Source organism: Acanthaster planci, linkage group LG02, assembly GCF_054643075.1.
Source record: "Acanthaster planci isolate LZ-2023a linkage group LG02, COTS_SCS, whole genome shotgun sequence".
In the NCBI taxonomy this organism is placed as follows: domain Eukaryota; kingdom Metazoa; phylum Echinodermata; class Asteroidea; order Valvatida; family Acanthasteridae; genus Acanthaster; species Acanthaster planci.
This window is the reverse complement of record NC_141778.1, coordinates 28,090,856-28,115,861: the sequence shown is the minus strand read 5'-3', so window position 1 is coordinate 28,115,861 and position 25,006 is coordinate 28,090,856. Positions and strand designations below refer to the sequence as shown.

The following is a 25,006-nucleotide window of genomic DNA, read 5'->3' as shown; positions in this document are numbered from 1 at the left end:
GATGTCATATGAGTCATATGCATATTATATGAACACATATGAACAGACACAGCCGTGTTATTGCGCGGAAACTCTTTACTGTGCATGTGGTCCCCAGTGTTTCCCCATTCAGAAATGTTGGTGTATGGAATAATATTTATCACTCTAAACTGGTCATACACAGTGTACTTATGTTGGGCATGATCAGTCAATCAGTATGATCGCTTATTCAGCTGATCCCATATGAAATCTCTATCTTAACTTTTTTTCAAATCAATCTTTGACAGCCAACAAGCAGAAGGAAATCATCCAATGACAGACAGAATTACAGGCATGTTATACCATAAGATCAACAGACTGTGCAAAAATGAAGTGTTCAGATTGACAGCTTGTACTTAACATGATATACAGAGTTGCATTGCTGTATCCTTCATTTTTTCCCAGCATTACCACATTTACATGTACATGAATATGAATGAGTTGAGCCAAATTCACATACATGTAAATGTAGATATTTTTGCAGTGTTTCAGAAAAAAATCAAAATAACTACAACTCCTGCAAAACCTTCTTTCAGCAATGAATGAGCTCCTTAAAGCATTCAAAGCAACTAAAAAATTGACCAGTAATTCATCTTTACTGAAAAATACTGTAGTCTGTATACCCTACTGACAACATTTTTTTTTCAGCAGATACACATTAGCAGCCAGTGGTAGCAGGTTGTATCTGATGGGCTCTCCTCTGGATTGGATTTCTACCCTGCAAGGGCGACTTGGAAGATGCTGCACAAAAGGGTGTGACAATCTTGACCACTTCATCCTGGTGGCATTTATCAATGTTAATTATGCTGGGGCGGGATAATTATCATTTTTTCTGTTTTTAAAATTCTTTAAAAATTCCTATCTTCATTTACTGGACACTTACATCCGCACGAAGGACTGTCTGGTTTTTACTCTAATCCGACAGACAACATCTATTGGAACTTTTAGTTAAACAAAGAGGACATTGTACTTCACTAATTACAAACACAGATGAAATCTGACTCTATGATAATTGGTCAAGGTTTAAAATATAATAAAATATTATATTACAAAATAAACCAAAGGATTGGAGTTCCTACCCCTATTCTGAATTTTGTGACTGAAGGTAATTCTGTATATTTTCTACTGAGTAAAGGGGTCAGTTATCAGAGAGAAATTGTAAGGTATGGTGGGTAATAAGTGTTACCTGAATCGCAGTGTGGCCATTGGTGTACTGTATATTTGTTGGGGGGATGGGTGGGTAGGCCTTTACCGTATGATGAGGACAATTTAATTTCGGGGGGCATATTACTAGGGGTGAGTTGTGGGGACATCTCTCTGTCTCAGTAACGTTTTTGGTCCCATATGTTTTTGCATCTCAATTATTTTTTAATATTAAAAAAAAAAAAAGTCACATTCTGTTAGCAAACATGGCGTCATGTGATGTCATTATTTATGTGTGAATTTTAAGCCAAAATATCTTTTGAATATTAGGGGGATTGGAATGAAACTTTGTTATCTGGATATACATGTACCATGATATCGGAATAGCTCTGATCAACATCAAATTCATGAGGTAGGATGAACCTAAACCATACGTGGAGTGATGTTATGATGAGTTTTTATTCAACTGTTAAAAATGAAAATTCTTTTCCACTTATATTCTTTAAATAATGTCAAATCTACTTGTGTATGTCAAGTTGAGAGTCATAAAGCATGTGTCCCCTTTAGCGATGTCACAATGACGTTATCCTGGGAAATTTTGTGGGTTTTTAATATTTGTTTGCAAATCTCATTGACTTTGTATATGTTTTTACTCTATATGGTTGTAGTACATGTAATGTACATGCCTGGCTAATGCATTTTTAGCAAATCTTAGGAATGCAGAAAAGCTCTGTTCTGTTGCAAACAGATATAGAATATCTCATTTTTTTCTTTCTTTCTTCATGGAGCTACACGCTGTACATGAGTTAGAAAATGAAGCAATGGTTAGGATGACAAAAGTGTTCTAATCAAATCTATGCCTCTTAAGATTTTGCCATGCACACAGTAACTACTGACCAATGATTCTTTTCCCTGCTGGGGAAGACTTCTACAGCACAATGATCAATTACCCAGCATTGTACTGGAATTGCTTAGCTGCCTTTGTGGGAGTAACCATGTAAAGGCAGGTGTATCAAAGAATGGGGATGGGATATGCACAAAATTGGAAGCAATTGCAAAGATGTAGAGATTTGTTTCCAGAATTAGTTAACCAAGGTACAGAAAAGACCACCCATGCAAATCTGACAAACATGGCAGAAGCTTGTTTGGAAGGAAAACTTCCTGTCTTTTTCCTAATCCTTGTCAACATGTCAGCTCTGGATCAAGATTTCGTTAACAAATTGTGTTCACCAATAGATCGAATGGGATAGAAACTTTTCTCTGTAACATTTGACTAAATCCACCTAATCCTTAGTTAATTGTTTTCTTTGGTACATGTATCTCCCCCCTTGGACAGACTCACTTTTTGAAGCTTTTGCCCTCCAAATAAAGGATTTAGTACTACTACGATAATAAATCTTCTGAAAAGGACAACCTACAAGTAAGAATGGCATTTTTTTTTTTGTGAACAAGGTACACCGTATGTTTTATTCACCGTATGAGAAATACAAGGGCCCATAGTTACCATTTTCATAAAATGCGGAAACAATGTATGTACAAGTAATGTATGTACTGGCATGTATGGGTCCATACACACACGTACATGAATGTGTACATGTGTGTACATGTACTCATGTACATGTACATGCCTCACAGATTAAACAGTTGTAAGGGCCTACCGGCCTTTCAGTATGTCAACAATGAAATCCTGTGCTTTATAATCATCTGATGTACTGTACGTGTGGTAATGGATGAAATACTAACAATTCCATTCACACTGCCCACAGCAGCAACCACAGCTTCTTTTGGCTGTATCATGTTTGATTTAAAGTGACCATAAGTTGAGTGCTGGACGATTTTGTCTTGTACCTACAATATCTTATGAGTATTGAATAGCAGGCAAAATTGCCCCATGCTTCTTAGCCTTGTCAGAATAAATTGGCTGTGGCTGAATGTATATGTAGCATGCATCTACCGCAGCCACTTCCACAGGAGAACATGTTATTTAAAGCCAAGAATGACTGGACATTTTGTCAATATGGTCAACAGCCAGTGACAAGTAGTCACTGACAAATAGTTCAGTGAAACAACCCCTCTGAAATTTATACCTGTAACCCACTTTTACAAAAATAAAATGTTAGTAATTTGTTCTGGCGTGTTTGCACATCAACTTCACAACTTCAAACATTTCGGTGGTTTGAATGGTTTGAACCTTCTAGGACCCCCCCCCCATTGACACAGTTCGTTTGTAATACTTAAGCAAAACCAAAAATAATCTGACAAACTAATAGTGGCTGCTAAAACTACATGTATGGTTGGTTGACGGTGCAAAAGTAAAAGAATACAAAGTATTAAAAGTCCAACATGCCCGTAGCTATCAGACCACCAGATAATAACACATGCACTCATGAACACTAAATGAAAATGCAACCCTTCCTAAATTGGGACAAATGTCCATTTTAAATGAATTAGAGGTAAAATTCAAAACAAAGCAAAAGGTGATATTCCTGCAAACTTTGGCCACCCATGTACCGGTAAGTTGGAGGCCAAATGAGAGTAGTCTATAACCAAGGAGTACCGTGACTGATTTAAAGTAAAAATGAAGCCCTATTACGATGCTGTATAGTTTTTCTGTCAATCTATCAAACTTGAAGCAGATTGTGGAAGACGGTTAAATTGCCGTCCAGAAGAAAGCATGCTCTTAATTCCGACATACATTATGAGTTTGCCAAGGGAGCGTTTCTGTTTACTTGTTTTTGAAATGCTCAAATAGGCAAAGTTTTTGAACAATTTGCCAATTCAAGAAATCACCCCAAAACATGCATTTGAGGAGACAATAAAACATTTACGAAACTGTATTTGCTGAATTCAAAAAGAGTTCCATACAAGTATACGGACATCATTCATTTTTCCCAAGGCCTTCAGTGGTTGTTAGCCATCAGAAAACAATAAAAGTCCTTTAAAAAGTCAAACCTAGCATGGAAACCCCATGGAGGAAGGATACAGGAGCAGTTACAACTCTAGCACTTCTCAGTGCTCTGTGATCATCACCGTCCGGTCAGACGAACAATAGTAAACAATTCCTGCCTACAGCTTAGCCGGACAAGTGAGGCCAGTAATGTCCTGGCAATATTTGTGATGTTTCGTTTGCAGTCAACTACAACTTCTTGCAGTGACCAGGAAATAAAGAGAGAAAAATCTCTAACATTAGATATACTTTTGCTATTGTAAATACAGCTTTTTAAAAATTTTGATACACTCTTCCCTTATCCATGCAATATTTGTAATTTTAAGGTTTAGGGGAATTAGAACTCTGAAAGCAAACATTTTTAACAATTGTTTCAGATATCGACAAATGAATGAGTCCACTAAGAAAAGGAATTTACGATACTGCACCATTAGTATATGTATTCCTTCAGCAAACACTAATTTAAGTAATAAGATATCAAAGTTGTTGCAGCATTTAAGATTGGGGTAAAAAATGTTCTGGTGAATAAAATGAAGTCATTCCTTGTCGGATTAATAAGTATTAGGTGATGCAGAGCAATTATTCTCATCTCGTTCTCTCAGCAAAGGGCATTTTTAAGAAGATTTGGAAAAGGGAGTCAATTATAGGTAAAATGGGACACTTATTACAAAATGAGGCTTTATTATTTCCTCTGAAAACAGAATTATTCTCGTTATTTATTCATAAACAAACTGCTTTAAAGGTCACTGTAGAAACTATTTCTCGGTACCACGATAATTGATCGAGACTCCACCTTCACTTGCATACGGTGTGCATTTCGTGGGAGGTCCTGATTTCAAGGGGCCCTATTTTCATGTCCTCACTTTCTGCATTATGCCACCCCATGTAAACAACTTTGAGTGATGTAAAGTACCTTCAAACATACTGAAGATCTTCTCTTCTCCCCGCTGACCGAAAAACGTGGAAAGTTAAAGCTTCAGCGGTAAGCTGCACTCGTAAATGTCAACAGTTTATTCATTTAGGCCTAGTTTACAAGATAAAAAAAAAACATTGTACATTGCGGGGGCAATTAATATTCATTACAGTATTGTTTAAAGCTTCAGATTACAATGTTTCAAAGTCGCTGCTTGTGTATGACTGAAGTCACGTGACTCCACTGACAACTGAGCATGTGGGGGAAAAGTATGGACAACTTAGAAAAGACATGTTCCTTATATACTTTTCTCACTGCCTGGCAAATTGCTTTGCCCTTACATTTGGAGGGATTAGTTGACTTGTTGCAAAAGCGTATTATTTCCATGAAAATTATCAATTCCTGCATGCATATTAAACATCTAAATTAATACAGAAAGGTGATTCAATGTAGGTTTTTCTTTCATTTCATTATTTCAACAGATATTAAAGTAAAAGTGACCGACTGTGTGGGGTTTTTACAATTAAGGCCTACAAAATAAAAAATACACTAATATGGATTGCTATTTTGACAAAAAATACTGGTAGATTATAATAAGTGTTCATTAGATATTACAAGCAACAATGTGACATCCAACCGCAAAATACATGTACACGTTACTTTCTTAGTGCTGCAGTCTACGGCAAGTGCCTACCGGTACTACTCACCATCAATGCTTACAAAAGCATTTTGGTGTGCAATTTCTCCATCTCAACCTGATCCAAGTCATGCTCTTGCACCAGAACACAACATCGCTTCAGAGCACCACCACCACCAATGATGATGACAGCCACTCAGATATGACAGATACATGTACAAGTGCTGTGTTTTCCACTGATTTCAACCCATTGAACTTGCAAACTCCATTAATTTAGCATCATGGAGCCAGTGTATGTTTGAAAACTGCTTGCAATGGACACACATGAAGTACTATTATACTGCAGTATCACTCCCCTTCCTGGCAAGGGATTCATTGTATTGTCACACACTGTCACAGTCTCCCATGCTTCCAACCCACACAGGAGTAAATTTTATCAGTGCAGTTTCCTTCTTTTGTCAGGAGATTTATAAACCATTTTTTCAGTTTGTTGAATGCAGAGTTCAAGCGTGTTTGTTACTTTGCCAAGTAAATTATTGTTAATGAAATAATCTCCATAGTAAGCACTAGAACATGTTGTTTCAGTTTTAGAAAAAAATGAAAGTGTGTTCAATTTAAAACATTCACCAATTTATTATTTTCATGTTAAATGAAAAATTTAACATGGGACAATTTGAAAGAACGTAAAACACAGGGAAACTTTACTTGAAAGCAAAGAAACACCTGCAACAGTTTTATCTTTATTTCTAATTCAAAATTTAAAATCATTACAATATTTTTAAGGTAAAAAAAGGAGGTTGATTTTGGAAAAGGCGACTTCCGATAAAGGATTAAGTCACACAAGACGTGCCGCATGGCTACAAACATTTATTTCATGCATGGCTTCACTTGGGCACCATACCCCTGTACAATCCTCCAAAATAGGTCACTGTCAGCAACGGTTGGAGCATTCGTAAGAGCATCGGAGATCACTCCATTGGGCTACAAAAGAAGCTGTGACTTACGGAAGTTGATTAGGGCATGAGTTGATATCTTGCATTTCTTTGTATTTTTCAAATTAAAGAAAAAGCCTGATTCCCTCGAAAGCCGGTCTCTGGAGGATACAGATTTTCTGAACCATCACGGAGGAAAATAAACTGAACCACAAACAAAATCTTACAAACCCTAAAAAGTAAGAGTAAAGAAAAAACAGCAAGGCCAGGATAATTCAGGATGGTAAGCGAGCAATCTTTAATTTGGTCGGGAAAATGAAGTGCTGCAGTATAATATGTGTAGGCCTTGGCCTTTACTACTTTACTAGAGTAACCCAGACCATCCTACCAACCCTGCCTACTTACCGCACGTTGCACCTCAATTGCGTTCACTGTTCTTAACGGAAACACTCCCCCTCGTCTTATTTGCGGACGACATTTCATCCAAAAAAATCCTCCAGTAGCACAAAAAGTGCAAGCTCCAATTGCTAGGGCCTTAACTCTGCTTGAGGAGGTAGCCACGCTTGATTGGCGACTGCTGAACTGCCTCAAAAAATGTAAATTTGTCCTCAGCTTTCTCCAAAGACTCGAGCACACGTACGTCGCCATTTCAGAAAATTGTAATGCGTCTGCGCAGTATGGGTTAGTCGGTTCACTGACTTTCCGTGTGTTTTCACAGTGCGGGTGTAAGTCTAGGTAACTACAGTGAGCAGACGACATGCCTCTTTTTAAAACCCAGCAAGAAATGAGTCCGAGGGGTACCCCCTCCAACATGTCCAATCCCTATACACATTCCAGACTATTGCTACTTAACACATCCCCCAAAATGTCTGAAAGGAATTCCCCAGATTCCTGCGAGACAATGACCAACACAAAGCAGGGGGGTTCTCTCTGTCTCATACCTTGCTGCATATGCTCTTTTTCTTCCTTTTCTCTCTCCCCCCTTCTTTCTTCTTCTTTTTTGTATTTCTCTCTCTTTATTCAATTGGGTTTGCAAAATATATTTTTACTGGTCCTACCAGGTCAAAGCAAGCATGTTTTTGTCTTACTGATAAAGTGTGGAATTCTTTCATTGTTGTTACCGTATTTAAAATAATTATGTAAACTTTCTTATTTTTCTTGTCATTTCTGGTCTGCTACATTTGCTTCATTATGCCTTGTTTTGTCCTTAATTCATGCCTATATTGCACATTAACAGCTCGTGTGATATTAGGGTACATTAATCTGTGTTTGTTGTTAAGTTGCCACTATGTCCACATATCAAAAGCAGTGTAGGGTTTCTTACTTTTCTCTTCCGTAGGGAGGAGCATTTATGTGTAGAACAGCTGTGTTTCTTTTGTTTCGGCTTGCGTCAGTTTCTTTCATTTCTTTTGTCTGACGGTCTTGTCTGCAAAGTCCATACGCATTGGAAGGGTGTTGCCATTGCTACACCTTGCGTGTAGCGCCTAGACAATGCGAGCACGTGTTAGGGCGCCTTTTTGCTTTTAATAAGATATCATGATGTTTAATGTACTGGCACTTTCTCACATCTGATCCATCAGGACAAACTTTAACACACTGAAAATCGTACAGTGCCATTCACCACCACCAACAACTAGATTTTACAAGTATAATCCACTCTGGTGGGGCGAATAGCTACATATGTTGTGCGTAGGGGGAGTGGGGTTTAAACAGGTTGGCATTTTTTGCGAACATCATTTACGGACGGCCCCTTTTTTGTCTTGATTAAATGACTGTGTGCTTTGGGCTTGCTACAGTTTCGCTGTCGTGTTGGCAGTGGTACGTACCTTTTAATACCATGTATTTTAACTACGCTGATTATGTCATCTCCCTCCCTCCCCCAAAACATCATCATCATCATCATCATCATCATCATCGATAGATTGATCAATAAAAACAAACAGGATATATTTATCGTGAATATGTAAATATTGTTTATTAATGCATTTTGATCAGGTTACAAGACTTACTGCCATTTTTGACTTTCCACCCATTGAGCTGATTAAGGCTTTGGTGTACTCTTCTGCATGTTAACCCGCACTGAAGGCAGATGTTGGAAAGGGCTTGGCCTGCATATCGTCCTGACCTTGCTCGCAATTTCAGTCTCCCGGGGGGCGAATATACAAAATAAACAAACCGACTGAATGTTTTTCCATCGTTAAAAGGACCGACCACAATAAACACGGTGGCGGGTCTGGAGCCTGCTGAAGTCGACCAGGGGAGTCATCATCAAATGAGGAGGGGAAAGAAGACGAGGAGGGAGTTCTATGGCCCTTAAACCCTCCCCCTCTCTCCTTCTCAAGCCTATTCGTTCTAAAAGTCTACAGAATTCGCTTGGTGTTAATTGTTCCAGAGAGATGGAAACAGTTACAAATAGCATAAGCATGATAAATACGTATAGTTAAAGAAGGGCAAAAATGAATTCAAATAAAATTATTTTCAACAAATTTTCTTGAAGTTTCCTTTAAACATAATGACATAAATCATTAAAAGACACCACTGTCTATATCTTAACATTATAGGATGTGTCACCAAGACTCATTCGCAAGGTCAAACTGTGATACAATATTTCAGTATGATTTTTTTTAGAGAAGAAAAAATGTGCATATTTTGAAGGATTTGTTATTAAGTATTTCCCAAGATGTGTGTTTGACTGGCGGTAAATTCACTGGATATCTTTCTTTTTAAAATCTTAGAAGTCGGAGTTGCTGAGCATGTACGGAATTGATTTAATCGGGAAAACGCCTTTGGCCACATTAATCTTGTACTTTGTGTTGTATACACAGTGAGATATCGAGAGTATTTCATAATCAACCAATGTGTGGGAGTTAGCGAGTTGAACAATGAGCAACTAATCAGTCTTCCTTGGCTGCAAGTAGTGGTGTGAAATTATTTGAGCAATTTGATATGCTGATTGAGCTCTTTAGTGTCAGCCAGCCACATACATTGTTATCCTGGAGATAATAGGGAAATGCAATAACTTTTACCAAAATATTCGCACCCTACGAATAAACAATCTTAAGGAAATTATTCGTTGGCGGAAATACAGAAAGCAACCGGTATTGACAAATCTGCCCCTACGTCAAAACTTCCGCCAAGCGGTGATAGGTAATTTAATGTAAACATACACATGTACATAGCAGTGGACCTTGCATTAATGGTCAATATTACGTACCAAGCTGTGCGGTAACAGTTTCCTATTGTTTTTTTGATACGATCTTTAAACAGACACAATTCCGCGGCAAACCGCCACGCTTTTGGCGGAACTCCACTCGTCTACGACGGTGACCGACTGACGCACCTGACTGTTTCGGATCCGGTTGCGTGCACTCACCGTCTGATTGGCGACAAACGTGAAGCTGTGGTGAGGAGCGATACTCAGCTCAGACACGTGACTGGAGGGCGAGTCTACTAGGGGTACGGTAATAATGACCTCATCTTATTTACATGTCGGAGTTCGAAGTGCATATATAGAGGCCTAATCTCTCAAGGCGTTTATCTGCATCCTTTGCTTGGACTGCGAGAACCTTGTCAAGTGTGTGATGACAGTATGCGCATCCAATAATAGGGGTTGTTCTATTATTTCTTTGCTGTGGTCTATGGTATTGCTACATCACTGTTCCTGGTGACGTGGATTATACTGTCGCAGCTGGACCGGTTCACTTCACAACTGCCGGGAAACTTTTTGCTATGTGACGCATCGATACACCATCAACTTGTGCGCGGAGTGTGTCTTCAGTTTATTTCGTAGCGTGTGTCGCCTGCGGGCCCAAGAGATTTCGCGAGGCGCTCTTTTAGAAGCGCTTTGCTGTTCCTGAGAGATGAACAACGCAATGGAAAGTTGGATTGAGAGAGCAAGCAAGGGAGCAGTGCGCATTGGGACAGCGGTGCTCCTTGTGTATTTAACATTATCGTCCAGCATGCCCACACCAACTTTCAACGTTCCGACACAAAGTACTGTTTCTTCTAGCAGTGAAATGTCTTGGGACGTCAAAACAGTAGTGACGAGTAAAAACCTATCGGAGACGATGCATCTTACGGGAAATAGCAACGATGGCGTCGTCCTCAGCACTGTTCAAACTTCTGAAGAGGACAACAGGATATCCACAAGGATGCGACGAATGAGCAGCTGGAAATCCAGAGAACATGGAATTTACTCTTACGACATCAAACAATTGCACTGCAAAAATGGAAATTTGCTGGCAATTTATGACAACGAAACTATCAATGGAACCCTCGATAGATTTGACAAATACAGTGAGTATCAAACATTACCTTTTTACTTCTTCTTTTATCCTCTACGTAATTGCTTTTTAGTATGGATACATGTATCAATGTTTCAATGTAGCAATGTTTCTGCACTGTTACAAGATGCGGAGAGGTTTCATCGCTCTTGTAAGTCTTTGCACGATGCCCTTGAATCTCATAGGATCGAGCAAGGATATGCTTCGTGCGTACAGAGAAACATTCACTTTAGATGACGGACATGACAGAAACTTCCTTTCTCAGCCCGCACCTAATTTTACAACATGAACGTGGGACAGCAATGAGTAAGCGACAGGGGTGGCTTGTCCGCACTGCATGCACTGCGCACTCCAGCCACCCCGTCGCTAGGCTGCCAGCACGAGAGACGCTAGGGTCATTTGCACACTTCCTCCCCGATTACTGCTCAAGCTGCGAAACCAGTCAAAACCCATTGTGCTTTTATTACAGGTCATTTACCCACGTGGATAAAACAGCGTTATGTAATGCAAGTTTCTCATTTGAATAAGTATGAAAAGTTTTGTTTTAACTAACATGAAGTTGGCAGCAATGTGAACAAATAATCGAACAGCACGTGTTTAGCGCCTGGGAGTAAGTTTACAGTGCAAACATACCATAATGCGTGGTATTGAAGATTTATCAGTTGAAACAGGACTTATTTGTCATAAATAAAACTTGTTGCTAGAATAAGAAAACCTTTGAAGTGTCTTGTAATTGAGGGCCGGTTGAGTGCCTGGTGAAATAACCCCTGTAGCTATTTTCCTACCAACACCGTTGATTGTTGTCTACTCTCTCGGTTCGCTAACCTCCTTGGGCAAGCCAGTGAGTCCGCGTGGTTACCAACCTCCGTGCCGCATGCACGCGAGAGGGTAATACACAACCTCCCCTCTACCAGGACAAGAAAAATACCCAGTTTCATTTAGGAGCAAAATTGCATCACCTTTTACTTACGCAGGTTAAGCGTGAAAAGAGGCATACCAATGCGACACTAAGAAAAGTGTCTGTCGGTTTCGAACGTGTGTAGAGGTTCATGCTATTAATAACCAGGCCGAGTTCACCCGACAGACGTTTGGAGGGCGAGTTTGCCTAATTGATGTGCGAACTCTGACATGGCCTTTTAGCCCATGGGGTCGACAGCCGTTGGAGACCCTTCATTAATTTCAAGTGGGGCCCCTGGGGAGTGAAGCTCTCTACTTTAGTTTCCGCACCTACGAGCCGGGGGGGGGTCAGAACTTAAGTCAAATGAAAGACACGTCTTCTTTTTCTGGAATACGCATGTTTTACACAAGGACCTTGCTTGAGAATTGCCACATTTGTATAAGTTATAATTTGATACATAGAATTTGGATAAGGTTAAAATGAAATCTGTACTGTGGTGATTTAATCTGTCAAGTACACGGTGTGTTTTGGATGAATTTATTGACGTCATACTATTTTTTGTCATTTTGAATGATATACCGTAACATTGTAGAGGAGAAATCCGTGACAATCAAACGACACCTCCCATGAAGACAGGTTTGAGTGTTGTTATCCAAATGACTTCATTCTCTCTGTTTGCAAAACAGCCTATGCGCCGTACCTTTAATCTTTACAATCACGGTTCAATCTCCATCAACTTCGTGTCCTGAGAGCTCAGGTATTGTCCTCTTGATCCCCTGTCCCGCCGGTATACTGCTACAGATTTGACGTCAGTTGAGGTACTTACGAGTTGCGTTTTGGAACTGGGGAGGGCTTGGGCCTCACAGAGTGGGTTGTTATTGATCCCACTACTTGAAACAGGTTGATGTAGACAGAAGGTTTAAAATTCAAAGGGGTTGGTGGAAAGGCCAGCTGTTTTGCGAAGATATTGATTTTAAGAAAATAATAAAAATCAAGATGAGGATTGTTAAAATAAAATTATCCGTCTACGCATATTTAGAACGTGTTCACCTACGTGGAAAAGGGCATTGTGCGACCCGTTCATAAATGTCACTTTTAGCAACGCTCGACAGTAGTTTCTTGACATTCATTGGTCGGAAGTACTTTGAAGCCATTCTCACGGAGGGGGGATGATTCTTCACGGGAAAGATTAGGCCTCTTTTGTTTTAGTTCAGCAGTGGATTTGCTTGAAAAAACATGGAAGACGCTTTTTTCTCTCCGACGGACACTCTCTTGTATTGTTGGTGGAAAACAATCCATCGATTCTGCATCAGCAATTATAGGCCCACCAATGACAAAGTAGTCTGAAACCCGCAGACAGAGGACATGCTGTCACCATACGCCGCTGAGCGCGCAGTCGGATCGTTGTACGGTACATGTTCATATGTACGTGTTCTGTACATGTATTACCGTCACGCGGTTCCACAGTGTCCCCATTCTGACCCATTTTTAGGAAGGCCCAGCTGCCCTGTCGTGCCATGCATACTCCCATCACAAACGTGCGTACCCAGCCAGACGGGTTGGTCCCTTGGAATTTGTGACTTTTTTGGCAAGTTAAGAGATGGAATACAAGGCACACAGTTCAAGGGGTTGGGCGAGTTATTGAGGTTGATATCCCGGGTGGTTGCTTGAATGGAGCTGTCAGAATGTGGGGGGCTTGAACTCCCCCATGAGCGCAGATGGATGGGAGCACCTGAATGATACGATGAAGAAATGGCACGTGGACGAGTAATTCTGTAATATCATGCATTGTGGTATTTTTGAGGTTTGAAGTTTATCATGGTGAAGGGGCAAGCTAAGAAATAGGTTTGCGGTATAGCACCATACGAACTATCTCTTTTGTATAAGTAGTTTGGAAAAGAACCGGAGGGTACTCAACTTTTCTGACAGTATACTCTGACGACGGACAGTTCAAGTCCCCGTGAACTTTCAAATAGGGCATTTCAGCAACAGTTTTTCACTGTTGGACCTTTTTGTGTTGGTTTGGTTGTTTTTATACTAAAATGGATTTGCATATTCATTAGCAAAACTGTGACGCAATCTGAGGCACTGAGGCAGTGTTGCATTAATTTGTGTACAAAAATTGCTAGATTCTGTTTTAGGCGTCGCTATCGGAAATTTTGGCAATGTACTGCATGAGTATATGGCAACAAGGCAAACAGTAACGTTTCCTCAGAAATAATTTCAAAGATCAAACGTGGGGTTCAAATTTAAATATGTAAACTACGCAATCTTCCTGGATTTACACCATACTAACGCCCTCACCTATGGAAAAGCTTGGTCAATTTTGAATGTTTACAAAGTACGCTTTACAATTCACTTAACCTTAAAAGAATTCAAACAGTTTTCATAGACTAAAGAAGAGTTTAAAGTGATTCTGAGAATAGTTACTTGCATTGTTCCTTTAAAATAGCCTTGGACTTTGTAGAAGACAGGTACACATTAATATTGTGCAATGTCAAAAACAATACTGGCGATTCACAACATTGCCCCTTCCAGAGTTTGCAACGCGTTGGCCCTTTCCAATCCTTTCCAAACGCGCATTGGGTCGACAGATTTCGCTCATTATGATTGGCCAACGCGTTGCAAACTCTTGGTGGCGCACTATTGTGAATTGCTCGTATTGGCGCTCTAATTAACTAACGTTAATTGATTCAATTTAGCGCGAAATTGATTGACGATCCAGATCAACATCCAATCTGCCAAAAAGTCATTCAATTTAACTCCATGACCATGTGATTGCAAATTCTTGTTAAACAAGAACAAGTTTAAGTCCAAGTTCAATTTAGTAAATCATAGGAACAGCAGTCAAATTCGTACGGTCACACTATGGTACTCGTAATAGGCGTGTGATTTCGTGCATAGGCAAACATTTCTGACATCTGTGCAATGTTTTCATCGAAATACAATTTATAAATTTGAAATGTTTGAGGTCGGAATAATTTATTCAAATTACACCATGAAGAAAACGTGTTTCACTGGCAAAGAAATCACTCTTAGTAAACTAATGTATCACCTTGGAGGGAGAACCTCTTATTCTATGAGCTCAAACGTACAAATAAGATGGCAGCAGCTCGTGATCACGACACAAGAACACCCAACGTTGATCATGGTCGTTTGATTGAAGCATTTGAGGGAAATGGTCAAGATTACCTAGAACTGGCAGTCAACCTTGAAATAATGAAGATTTATGAAAAGGAAGGTAACATGACTGGTTTTGTGTTATCCGAAGTTTTGTACTTTAAAAGAAAGAATAAAAACTCGATATTGACCCAAGGAAGGCATTCAACAGAAGAAAAGTATATATTTATAAAGTTAAATGAAAAGGCTGGGGATAATATAGGTCTCCAATATTCATGCCACGTGTACTTTTAATTAAAAGCTTACATTGCGAGTATGGGTGCTCATTGACGAAAACGAAAGTAAAATTTGGGTACGAATCCGCCTCCCATACCCAGAGTAGAATTGAGTGACGGTTGTGCATCATGAAATGGATTGATGCTGTTAGTAAATTGAATCCTTGAAAGTGCACGATTCGACGTCTACAAACGAAATTGAATGCGCAAAGTTTCAAAAATGAATCACGGGAATAACGGGCTTCTAGAAATCGCTGGAATGTGAATGCACGCTCACAAATTTGAATGCTGTTTATACTAATTCGGCCGGGAAAACCTATAAAATCGGCCCACCCAGGGAAATTTACATGTGTGTTTCAGTTGACCCATTCAATATTGGTATTTAAGCTCAGATAGCTGGGCGTCGTGACCCAAGTATCTTCTCAGACGATTCCATCTCGAATATACAGGCCCACTCTACCTTCAAATGTTGCAACTGTAACATACCATTTCAGAGAGACTTGAAGGAATAGTTGGTTCTTTGAACTTCTAATGCAGAGAGGCATGCTAGATATGCTGTCTAATGATGAGACCAATTCGTAAGATACACCTGAGCGACAGTTCTTCCATTTTAACGTATTTTGAACGTCACAACATGACATCTTTCTGTTGTAAAAATGGTTTCATACTTATCGTCGCAAAAATTTATTCAGACGTGTCATAATGAATTGCTTCCCATTCGTGCAGTGGAAAGAATATTTTCAATCAGTGACACATTGAATGTCCCGTTCCACTCGGCCTTGCCTCGTGGAATAGAATATTCCATCTGCCAGGCCCGTTCTATACGCTATGCCAGCCAAATGTCCAAATATTTGATTTTTAAGAAATTCAGTGTGGCAGTGTCGTGGCGGAAAGACCGGGACTTACCGCGTGGAATTTTTCTTACGACTACACGCATAACATTCATTCCTTGCAAAGGATCATGCCTTTTGATTCTTTGCACAGCATATTTTCGAGTTCCATTTGCTTTTTATTATTGTTGAAGTTCTAGACGTGGAGACTAAATGTTGTTATGAGTATGCCACCTTAAAAGAGTTTATTAAATAACTTCATAAGAGTGTTGCTATAGTCCAGTACCCTATTAAAATGGCGATCATACTCATAATGTACGCAAGGCCCGTTGTGCCACAATTTTACACTTACCAAAAATGAACTATGTTTTTCGAAGTTTAATTTTAATGGAGTATATTTTTCTAGCCTCTTATGAGATATTCTTCCCAAATTTGCTTATACGATATATATTCCATGCAGTTAGTTCTTATGAGATATTTTCTCTGTCAGATATCTCACCATTTTCTATTTTTGGAAAAAAGTTTCAATTAGATAGATATTTGAAGTTAATTTTTATAAGATATATTTGATGAGATATAGGCCTAACTAGACATTAAAAAACGAAATTGAAGAAGTTGAAATTGAATTTAAAATTGTTGAAATTGAAGTTGAATTTCGCAAAAATTCTTTATTTTTTTTATAGGTATATTTCACGGAACTAGTGACTTTCGTAAGAAATGCACCTGTGATATCAAACATTTATGATGTGCCGAGCTAGTACGAAACAAGAGAAGCAAGTACAGTGGTAACGTGTATACGCGGAGGCCCCGGTGGCCTTTCGATGCGAGTTCTCCGTTACCTGACTGTCGATACCTCAACCTTCTTTAGGCCTTGAAGTCAGGTAGCCATTGTGCGTTTAATTCTATAAAACTAAGGATAGTCTCAGACCATAACTTGAATGTATCAGTAGTTCAGAACGGTTCTCGGACTGTACTTAAAAACCCTCAGAAAAACGAACGTAGTAACGAAACAAAACAAAGTGGAATATTTTCATTGAGATATACGTCATTTAAAGGGAAGAAAATCTAATTAAAGAGAGAAGAGGTAAACTATAATGTGCCCTTTGGATTCGAAACCTACACTGTAAAAAGGTTGGTCAATTTTGGGTTGGTATTTTGCCCAATGTTGGTAAAAATATCAACTTAGCAACCTTTGGGCAGATTCTTCCCAATATCTGGTCAATATTTGACCAACAGTGATGTAGCTTTAACCAAGGTTGGGCAAATTAGAAATGCCCAACACTGTTTTGCCCAACTTTTTTTACAGTGTACCTCTGCCCACGAAACCTGCAACGGTTTCGATTTTAATTGGAACTAAGAAATGATGAAGTTATTCTCAATTACGTGTCACACTGTCACTTACGCAATACGCTTTATACATACGCATCGTTCATGTAATATTTCCCCGGGTCACAGACGTGAATTTGCGGCCATAGGCCTACACCTCCAGAGTCTAAAAAGAACGTAACGCATTGAAACTATGCTTTCCTCCAAGTGCATACTGTAAACATAGCACGTGGCTTAAAGTCAGATTCTGGTGAGTAAGCCCTTCGCTTCAGACTGAATTTCGTTAACTTAAACTTACATTTAAATTACAAGCAAAAAAAAAAAACCACAACAACAGCAGCAACGGGTATATCAGGTATTCTGTTGAAAACTACTTTTCAATTTGCTTCATGAAATATCCGGGCATGGACGATGTTACCATAGAGTTGAGCAACTACTCGACTTACATGTACATGTACATGTATTTCCTGCGAAGTGTGTCAGATATTTGGGCATGCGTCCTGAGCCACAACCTGGCTACAGCTGGAGATAATCCGAGTGCCCAGTGGCTGCAGCAATTTTTTTTTCGTGTCCACCTGTCTTTCAGCCAGTCGATTTGGAAATGGTCAGGAGCCCAACTGTGCTCCACCTGTATCACACGGGATTTCATGAACTTCGACTGTCAGCATGTGTAATCGACGAAGACATAACTGCGTGTATTCCCATCAAATATTCAATCAACGAAGGTCACTTATAGAAGTGTGTATCTCTGTCAGGTTTCTCAAGCAAAACAGAAGATTCTGCATCCCTCTAGAGAATTATGTGTTGTTTCAAACGACTACCCTCAGATACGTTTGATCAACTTACTCTTCGCTGAAAAAAAATATAATAATATCAAGATTTGCAACTGACACTGTACCTTATCTCTATTCTATTGGAGTATGATAGACATTTAGTGTATTCGTAATTGCTTTCGGAAATCAGTGCTCATCGCAAGGCGGTTTATGGAAGAATATATTTACAGACTCCCTAACTTGGTTAACGTAAAACTTCTCTATACCACGTCCATGATTTTTCACTTCCTGACCAGTTAATTGCAATTATGATAATGAGCTTTTTGTTCAAAATCTGTCACTGCATACGTCAAAACTGCATTTTGTGTTATTGCTTTTATCTGTATAACCTGACCGATGTGTCCGCAAAACTCACCACGCTTTGATGATTATTGGTCCGTCGCTGGTTCTTAAAACCACGGAGGAGTAAAACTCCACGTTAAAACTAACAAATCCTGCTTATAGTGTTCGAGTAAATAGCTCAATGTGGTACGAAGACTTTTTCGTAACCGTGTTCCTTTTCCTTCTCTGCAGCCCGTTTGAGGATAACGACCGCAGGCTTTGGTCGAGTCAGGATTAAAGGCGTGCAAAGTGGAATGTACGTTTGCATGAATAAACACGGCAGACTCTATCCGTGGGTGAGTTCAGTGATGCACTACTTTATTTTATTGTTTCTTTATTTTTTCTCCTCCACGATTCGTCTTGTAGTTATGAACCAAACATGGTTTGACATCGTGCTTATAACTGTGCTCTTCCTTTCCCTATCTGTCAAAAAGTCTCATCCTAAGGACGAATGCGTCTTCCAAGAGAGATTTCTACCAACTTTATATGCCGTGTTTTCATCTGACGTTCACTCCGGCAAGAGGAAATGGTATATAGGACTTAATGCAAACGGACAACCGAGGCTAGGAAGGAAAACGAAGTACAGGCACGCAATGGCGCAGTTCCTTCTTGAATCAGCTAACTGGGATGACACCAGATGATCATTACAGAAAGGATCGCTTCTGAACAGACAAGCGAGTTGGGAAATACTCTGCAAACGACGGAACAGTTACAGCATAATACTTACCTCTTGAGAGATTCGCCTTTTCATCGTTGACAATTTTTCTTCAGTCACCTGAACTCATTTATACATGCATTCAGTTTTGCATATGTATGTGCCCTCTGAGACGGTGCCTGCAACTCCAGTAACAAACACGAGCCAAAGACGTCACTTCTGCTCGGCACATACCAATGAGGATGTCTTTGTTGTGCCTACCAAAAAAAAAAAAAAAAACAGAACAAAACAAAACACTGTTAATGTTGGTCACTATCAGCTCATTGAAAGCATAAATAATATATCTACCGTTTTAGATATATTATTTACGTTTTAGGCATAAGCATGAAGTATTCCACATGGACAAACGTTCGTGAATATGAATAAGCTTTTGTCGTGTTTAATGTAAGCAAAACAATGTATCATATTAAAAGTGAAACTATATATTTAAGTTTTTAAAACTTTCTCCTGTGCAAAATATGTTAAAGAGTATGGTATGTATTACGTATGCACTTAGACAATGATGCTATTCTGCCTAGTGTAAGGTATATACCACGTGGAAGGGCCACCGTTTTCTTTGTGTGGACCGAGCCTCATCTTTATGAAGTTTTTGTCGTTCCCAAAGTGATATTATTCCTGTGAATAAGTACTATAGGTCTGTATAAGCGTTTGGATGCTTTTTGAAGACCTTTTCGACAAGGTTCTTCACTTCTCCCTGTTAAGGGAGACTTTGGAGGTCTTTAAATCCCATTTAAATTATCCTCTTCACAAATTAATACAATAGTAATTACGGCAGTTTCCTCGGAACAATTTAATTTTCGCTGAATCCTGTAGAAGGCTATAGGCATTTCTTGGAGCATGCCGGGCAGAAAACTCGCATTGTGTCACATCCAAATCACGCATTTTCAGTAATTGCTAAAAATGTATTCACCTTTTATTCAAGATAGATCTCATCAAAATGTACAGAAGGGTCCCATTTGTTTCACACTTGACTTGATTCATTACTTTGATTCTGTGGTACTCAAAATTTCACACGATCAAATCACCAGTATTTAAAAAGTACTCAAGTAGAGAACGAGTACCATAGTTATTTTGAAACTGCATGGATACAGATCAAAAATAAGTATTCAAGACTGTCAGCCCGAGTAGGAGCTGAGCCGTAGTCAATGGGGTTTCCAATTTGCAGCCTAGGTGTCCTTGGAGGCTCAAGGGAAAGTCCACCTGTCGGTGGCCAGATCCCCTGTCACTCACCCTTACAATTGGGGCATTCAGAAAGTTTGCACACATCACTCGCCTTTGCCGACACACCTGGTTAGACCTTTATGGAGCCATCCGACCGTGAACAAAGTAGCTCAGGCCCGCCAAGAATGAGGATTTGAGCAAGTGGCTTTACGTACTATTGCATGCCTGGTTCCATCATCGTCTGGGTTTGGTTGTGTGTATTCTCGTGAATAGGCTCTCCCTTACATCGCCCACTTAATCTGTTGCATGACAGGTGTAGCGAAGAAAATCAAGGGCGGACCCAGAACTAAATTTTAGGAGACAGACTTGAGGGGCAATGAGAATTTGGAATTTTATCTTGTAACCTTTAATGGCCTTTCTGAGGGTTAGGTTGCATTTTGGGGCTTATATACGCTTACTCGGGGAGGGGGTGTCCCCCTTGCCCCACCCCCCATCCGCTCTTGATCAGTATGTGCCAGACAACATACAGAATGGTGTACCCAGTTTACGTAGTCGTGGACTGATGAGCTACTGACTGATATCAAATAGCATGTTCACGAGACCAAATTTGTATTCATTCGTTTTCCTGAAAAGGTTGAAAGAGGGAGAACTGTAGAACATGCTGGAACAAGAGAAGCATGAACGGCCCCGTTTCAGAATGAGAAAATATTTGCATTGTGTGCATATAGTCAAGATCACGACATGCCCTATATCTTATCTCTGCTATTAGTACTTTGGGGTCCAGCATCCAAGATCGCCAGTTAATGAATCCCACCGAAGATTCCTACCCACTTTCAATCATGTAATCAATAGTTATCAGTTGGAAACGTGTGGGTTTAAACCAATGAACGTTGGGTTCTTTTCACTCGCAAAGTAGTTGTCACAGCCTTTTTTTTACGACAGCCACCCGAGTGTTGACATGTGCTTATGTAATATTTATAAGACATCTGAGGATATATTTTTATGATGATATTTTTATACATAAGTTATTTATACGGTGTATTTATTGAATTAAAACTTCGAAAGTGTGTGACGCCCTCCACAGTAAGTGCGCACACCGCGAGGAAGAATTGGTCTTGAGGCGATTTGCCAGGGGGATTGTTTTAAGTACGGAGAATTTGAGCACACAGAGGAAACAAATACTGTAACTAGATGACAAACAATTCTATGCTGAATTGTACACGCAAATTGTTCATGATCTGTCGTTGTTATCATCCATTCTTACTTCTGAAGTGTCGGTTTGAATTCCCTCGTTTTGTGGGACTATGTTATCTTCTGCAACCATCATGTAATTGATACGTACATGTATACGTTAGTATAAAATACTCTTCATACAAAGATTTGTATCAAGTGCATGTGACGCTTAATTACCGTCATAGCGCAGTGTAAATAAATAGATTAAAATAACACTTCAACTATTTGAACAAGTTAAGTTGGAGTCACAAAGATGCCTAGGTTGAACAAAAGAAATGGTTGTTGCATGTGATCCAAGTGGCAAGCAGTTAATTTCCAGGTGAAACTGAAGTACTAATGAACATGTTTCAAACGAAGCGGTGTCCGCGTTAAGGACTCAGTATTATTGTCAACCGATTGCTACTACAATTCACCTGATTCCTGATTAAATGGCGTTACATTTGTATCCATTTTTTATTCTATGAAAGAAAAATGCTTCCTTCTTGGGATTGTCGAAAGGATTTTCCACGCACTTTTTGAAAGTGCTATAGCTCTTTATAGCCCAGGTAATTGTTGATGAATTTTATTTTTTTGGCTGGTCATATCCCCAGTGTTGTGCTTTTGGTATTTCTCTTTTTGAAATTCGTACTTTCATCATCCTGTAGAGCGCAGGTAACGTCAGTAAAATTCAGAGACACAGCTGTATCTTCATACAGCTCTCCCTCTCAAACAAAAATAAACAGCAAAAAAGACATAAGTCACATTATAAGTTTTTGTGCATATGTGACAATAATACCTCATACTTTTTACAATTTTAATCGAACGTCATTCACGTTGTTATTTATGGTGGTCCAACGGTTTTTGACGTGCACATTCCCGAATTTGTAGTCTCCTCTTTGCCAGCTTAACATTTAAATACTGTCAAAATATTTCCACAGGCGAATCTTAAATTAAGGGCAGGCAGAGCAAACAAAAATTACTTGCATTCCAAGGTAAAAATACATTGAGGTCATTTTGTCTATGGTTACTTCATATTTTTACGGAGAAAGAATAGGAATATAAAACTTCAAGCCTACATCAAAGAAACGAAAATTTTCCCCCCAAAATTAGTGCATAGCTGGGTGTTTATGAAAAAGTGTCCACTCTCTTAGCTACTAATAATGGTGCAAATAAGGACAGTTTCTATGGTCAGTGCCAGGCAATCAACAAACGACAGCAATGTTTGATTCTCCTCCGTACACGCCTGAGAAAGGCTTCGTTTTTGCATTCTATGAGTTCCAGTTAGTTAACCATGGACATTGTACATGTATTTAACCCACTTGTCACTAAATTCTCCATTTCCTTTCGTGATAAAAGATAATTAGGTGAGTAATGCACGGTTTTACCACTTGACGCTTGATTTAATTGGTTAGACAATACACTGAGAAGGATACTGTGAGGACGTTAATTTCAGACCATGATTGGACTAGGAAACTGTTCGAGTGACGTGTTCAGACTACTCTAGTGCTTAACCTTGGACGAAAAAAAAAACACTCGGGCATAGTGTATGGGGTGTATATCATTTACCTGACCATGTGTGTGTTTCCACAAAGGTTTGGCTGATGTTCACTAAACGTAATCAAACTTCGGCTTTGCTCTGGCACTGTACCAGAACCCTCTGCGGGCATCTAAGTTTCAAATGGAATGACTCTATTTGCACATTGTTTAACCATTGGATATGCTGACACAAAGTAGCCATCCAAACGCGATTTCCGTTAAAACGCAATATATCCGAGAGGTCAGACCCAACCCGATCTCAACCGAGAGACAATGACTATAATACATCACTTCAGGGAATGGATAAATGTGTTGTCAGTATTACAATAACGAGAATAATTAAGATACGACAGAAATGTAGAAAAATATGGTAAACTCTCGGTAATATCATTGCACACGGATATCTCATTGTTTGACGACTTTGATCGAGGGGGGGGGTAACTAACATAAAAGCGCTGGGACACTCTTTTAATTCGACAAAACCAGGCAGGGCTGCTATAAACTCTGGAAAATCAACGAGACCATTCCAGATCGAGCAAAATGTGCCCGATACGACTTTTCCAGAAGGCCGTTGGAACAGTAACCACTTAATTTTCCTCTGGGTGGCGAATTTTGCAATTGCAACGCATTCGTCCCAAGAGTCTTCACACACGGAGGTTTTCAAGTGTGTTTGGTGTCTGGGTGTGTGATCAAAATGTGTGTTGATATTCCCCTCACACGAAAAAAAAAATAATAATCATAATAAAAAAAAACCACTCCAGCCATCTCATTCACCCTGCTTTTCGCCACCCCATTTATGCATACAAAAGAAAAACCAACTAATATATGGTGTACATTATGATAAGAGATAATAAAAAAGTGAATCAAAACTGTCTACAGTTCTTCGTATAAACAAATATGTAGCTCTACAAATTCTTCGGGCAGAATGAACCCATTATTGCGGTAGACTTGATGACAAGTCGTTAGCTATTCGTATTTTGCCTTGAACTTCATTTAAAATCCATCTAGTGTATGGTGTACTATTTACTTTGGTGTTCTACAGACGACAAAATTGTACTGCGTCGTCCTGTCACCACAACGGCACGACGCGACGCGACCGCTCCGTCGCGTCGTCACCTCTTTTCTTTTCACCTTTATGTTGTGTTTAATGCGTTAAGGCGTGCCGTCGAGGCGTCGCGTCGCCTGTCTGTCAGTTTATGGTTGTCATACGGTGTGGGTTCAGCTGTCGCATCCTGTCGTCATGCTGTCGGGTCCTGATGTCGTGCCGTCGAGTTGTTTCGTTGTATCGTTTTGTTGTGTTGCGCTGTCCCGTCGTGTCTTCGTTTTGTGCCGCTTTGTGCTTCACTGTAGCTTAAAATGGCTGGTGGTGTGGCCAATATATAGAGGGCGTATGTCACAGGTCACGGAAAAATAGTGAGCGTGCAAAGGGCCTACAAGATTTGATTAAGTGATGGTGTCTGCATGGTACTGGAACTGAGCTCTGTCTCTAAGGGCGTCACCCATTTCCACCAGTAATGAGGCAACGGCGAGAGCACAATGCGACGTCAAGATGAGACCGCATGACGCAATGGCTAAAAATGGACGTGACACGACCAGATGCTGCGAAAGTATGACAGCACGATGCGACAGCATGACGCAATGGGGGTCAGGGCCATCGCGTCGTAGCGTTGCGTTGTGGCATTGGGGTGACTAGACCACGTGACGCAATTTTGTTGTCTATAGAGCACCATAGTTTACACACAGTTTCGCCTCCCCTGAGCGACGCAACTACATGCATGATGGTTCCCTTGCATCGTGATGTCGTTGATCCCTCGCCTTCTTGCATTTTTTTTTCACATGCGACGCATCGCGTGGTGCTGTCGTCCGTCACGCAGCGCTGTCTAATTTCCATAAAATATATACTTCT

The 25,006-nt window shown here is 39.8% G+C and overlaps 2 protein-coding genes across 17 annotated transcripts in view; one reads left to right on the top strand and one right to left on the bottom strand.

The window, feature by feature from the left end:
- micu3 (mitochondrial calcium uptake family member 3) overlaps positions 1-7,266 on the bottom strand; it is a 221,587-nt gene extending 214,321 nt beyond the window's left edge. For all 11 annotated transcript variants that reach the window (XR_015424534.1, XM_087133647.1, XM_087133637.1 and 8 more), the window contains exon 1: positions 6,996-7,266. Coding sequence is in view for 9 of the 11 variants with exons in the window: in XM_087133637.1 (XP_086989763.1) it covers positions 6,996-7,238 (243 nt within the window). In the remaining 2 variants the exon portion in view is untranslated. The remainder of the gene's footprint in view (positions 1-6,995) is intronic.
- Positions 1-22,382, top strand: part of LOC110977170 (fibroblast growth factor 20-like) — a 159,712-nt gene extending 137,330 nt beyond the window's left edge. For 5 of the 6 annotated variants that reach the window (XM_087133654.1, XM_087133653.1, XM_087133655.1 and 2 more), the window contains 3 exons: positions 9,858-10,886; positions 18,669-18,772; positions 18,911-22,382. In XM_087133654.1, the coding sequence (XP_086989780.1) occupies positions 10,451-10,886; positions 18,669-18,772; positions 18,911-19,117 (747 nt within the window). In that variant the 5' untranslated portion in view covers positions 9,858-10,450 and the 3' untranslated portion in view covers positions 19,118-22,382. The remainder of the gene's footprint in view (positions 1-9,857; positions 10,887-18,668; positions 18,773-18,910) is intronic. The other variant, XM_087133657.1, reaches the window with a different exon arrangement.
- Positions 22,383-25,006: the final 2,624 nt, after the last annotated feature.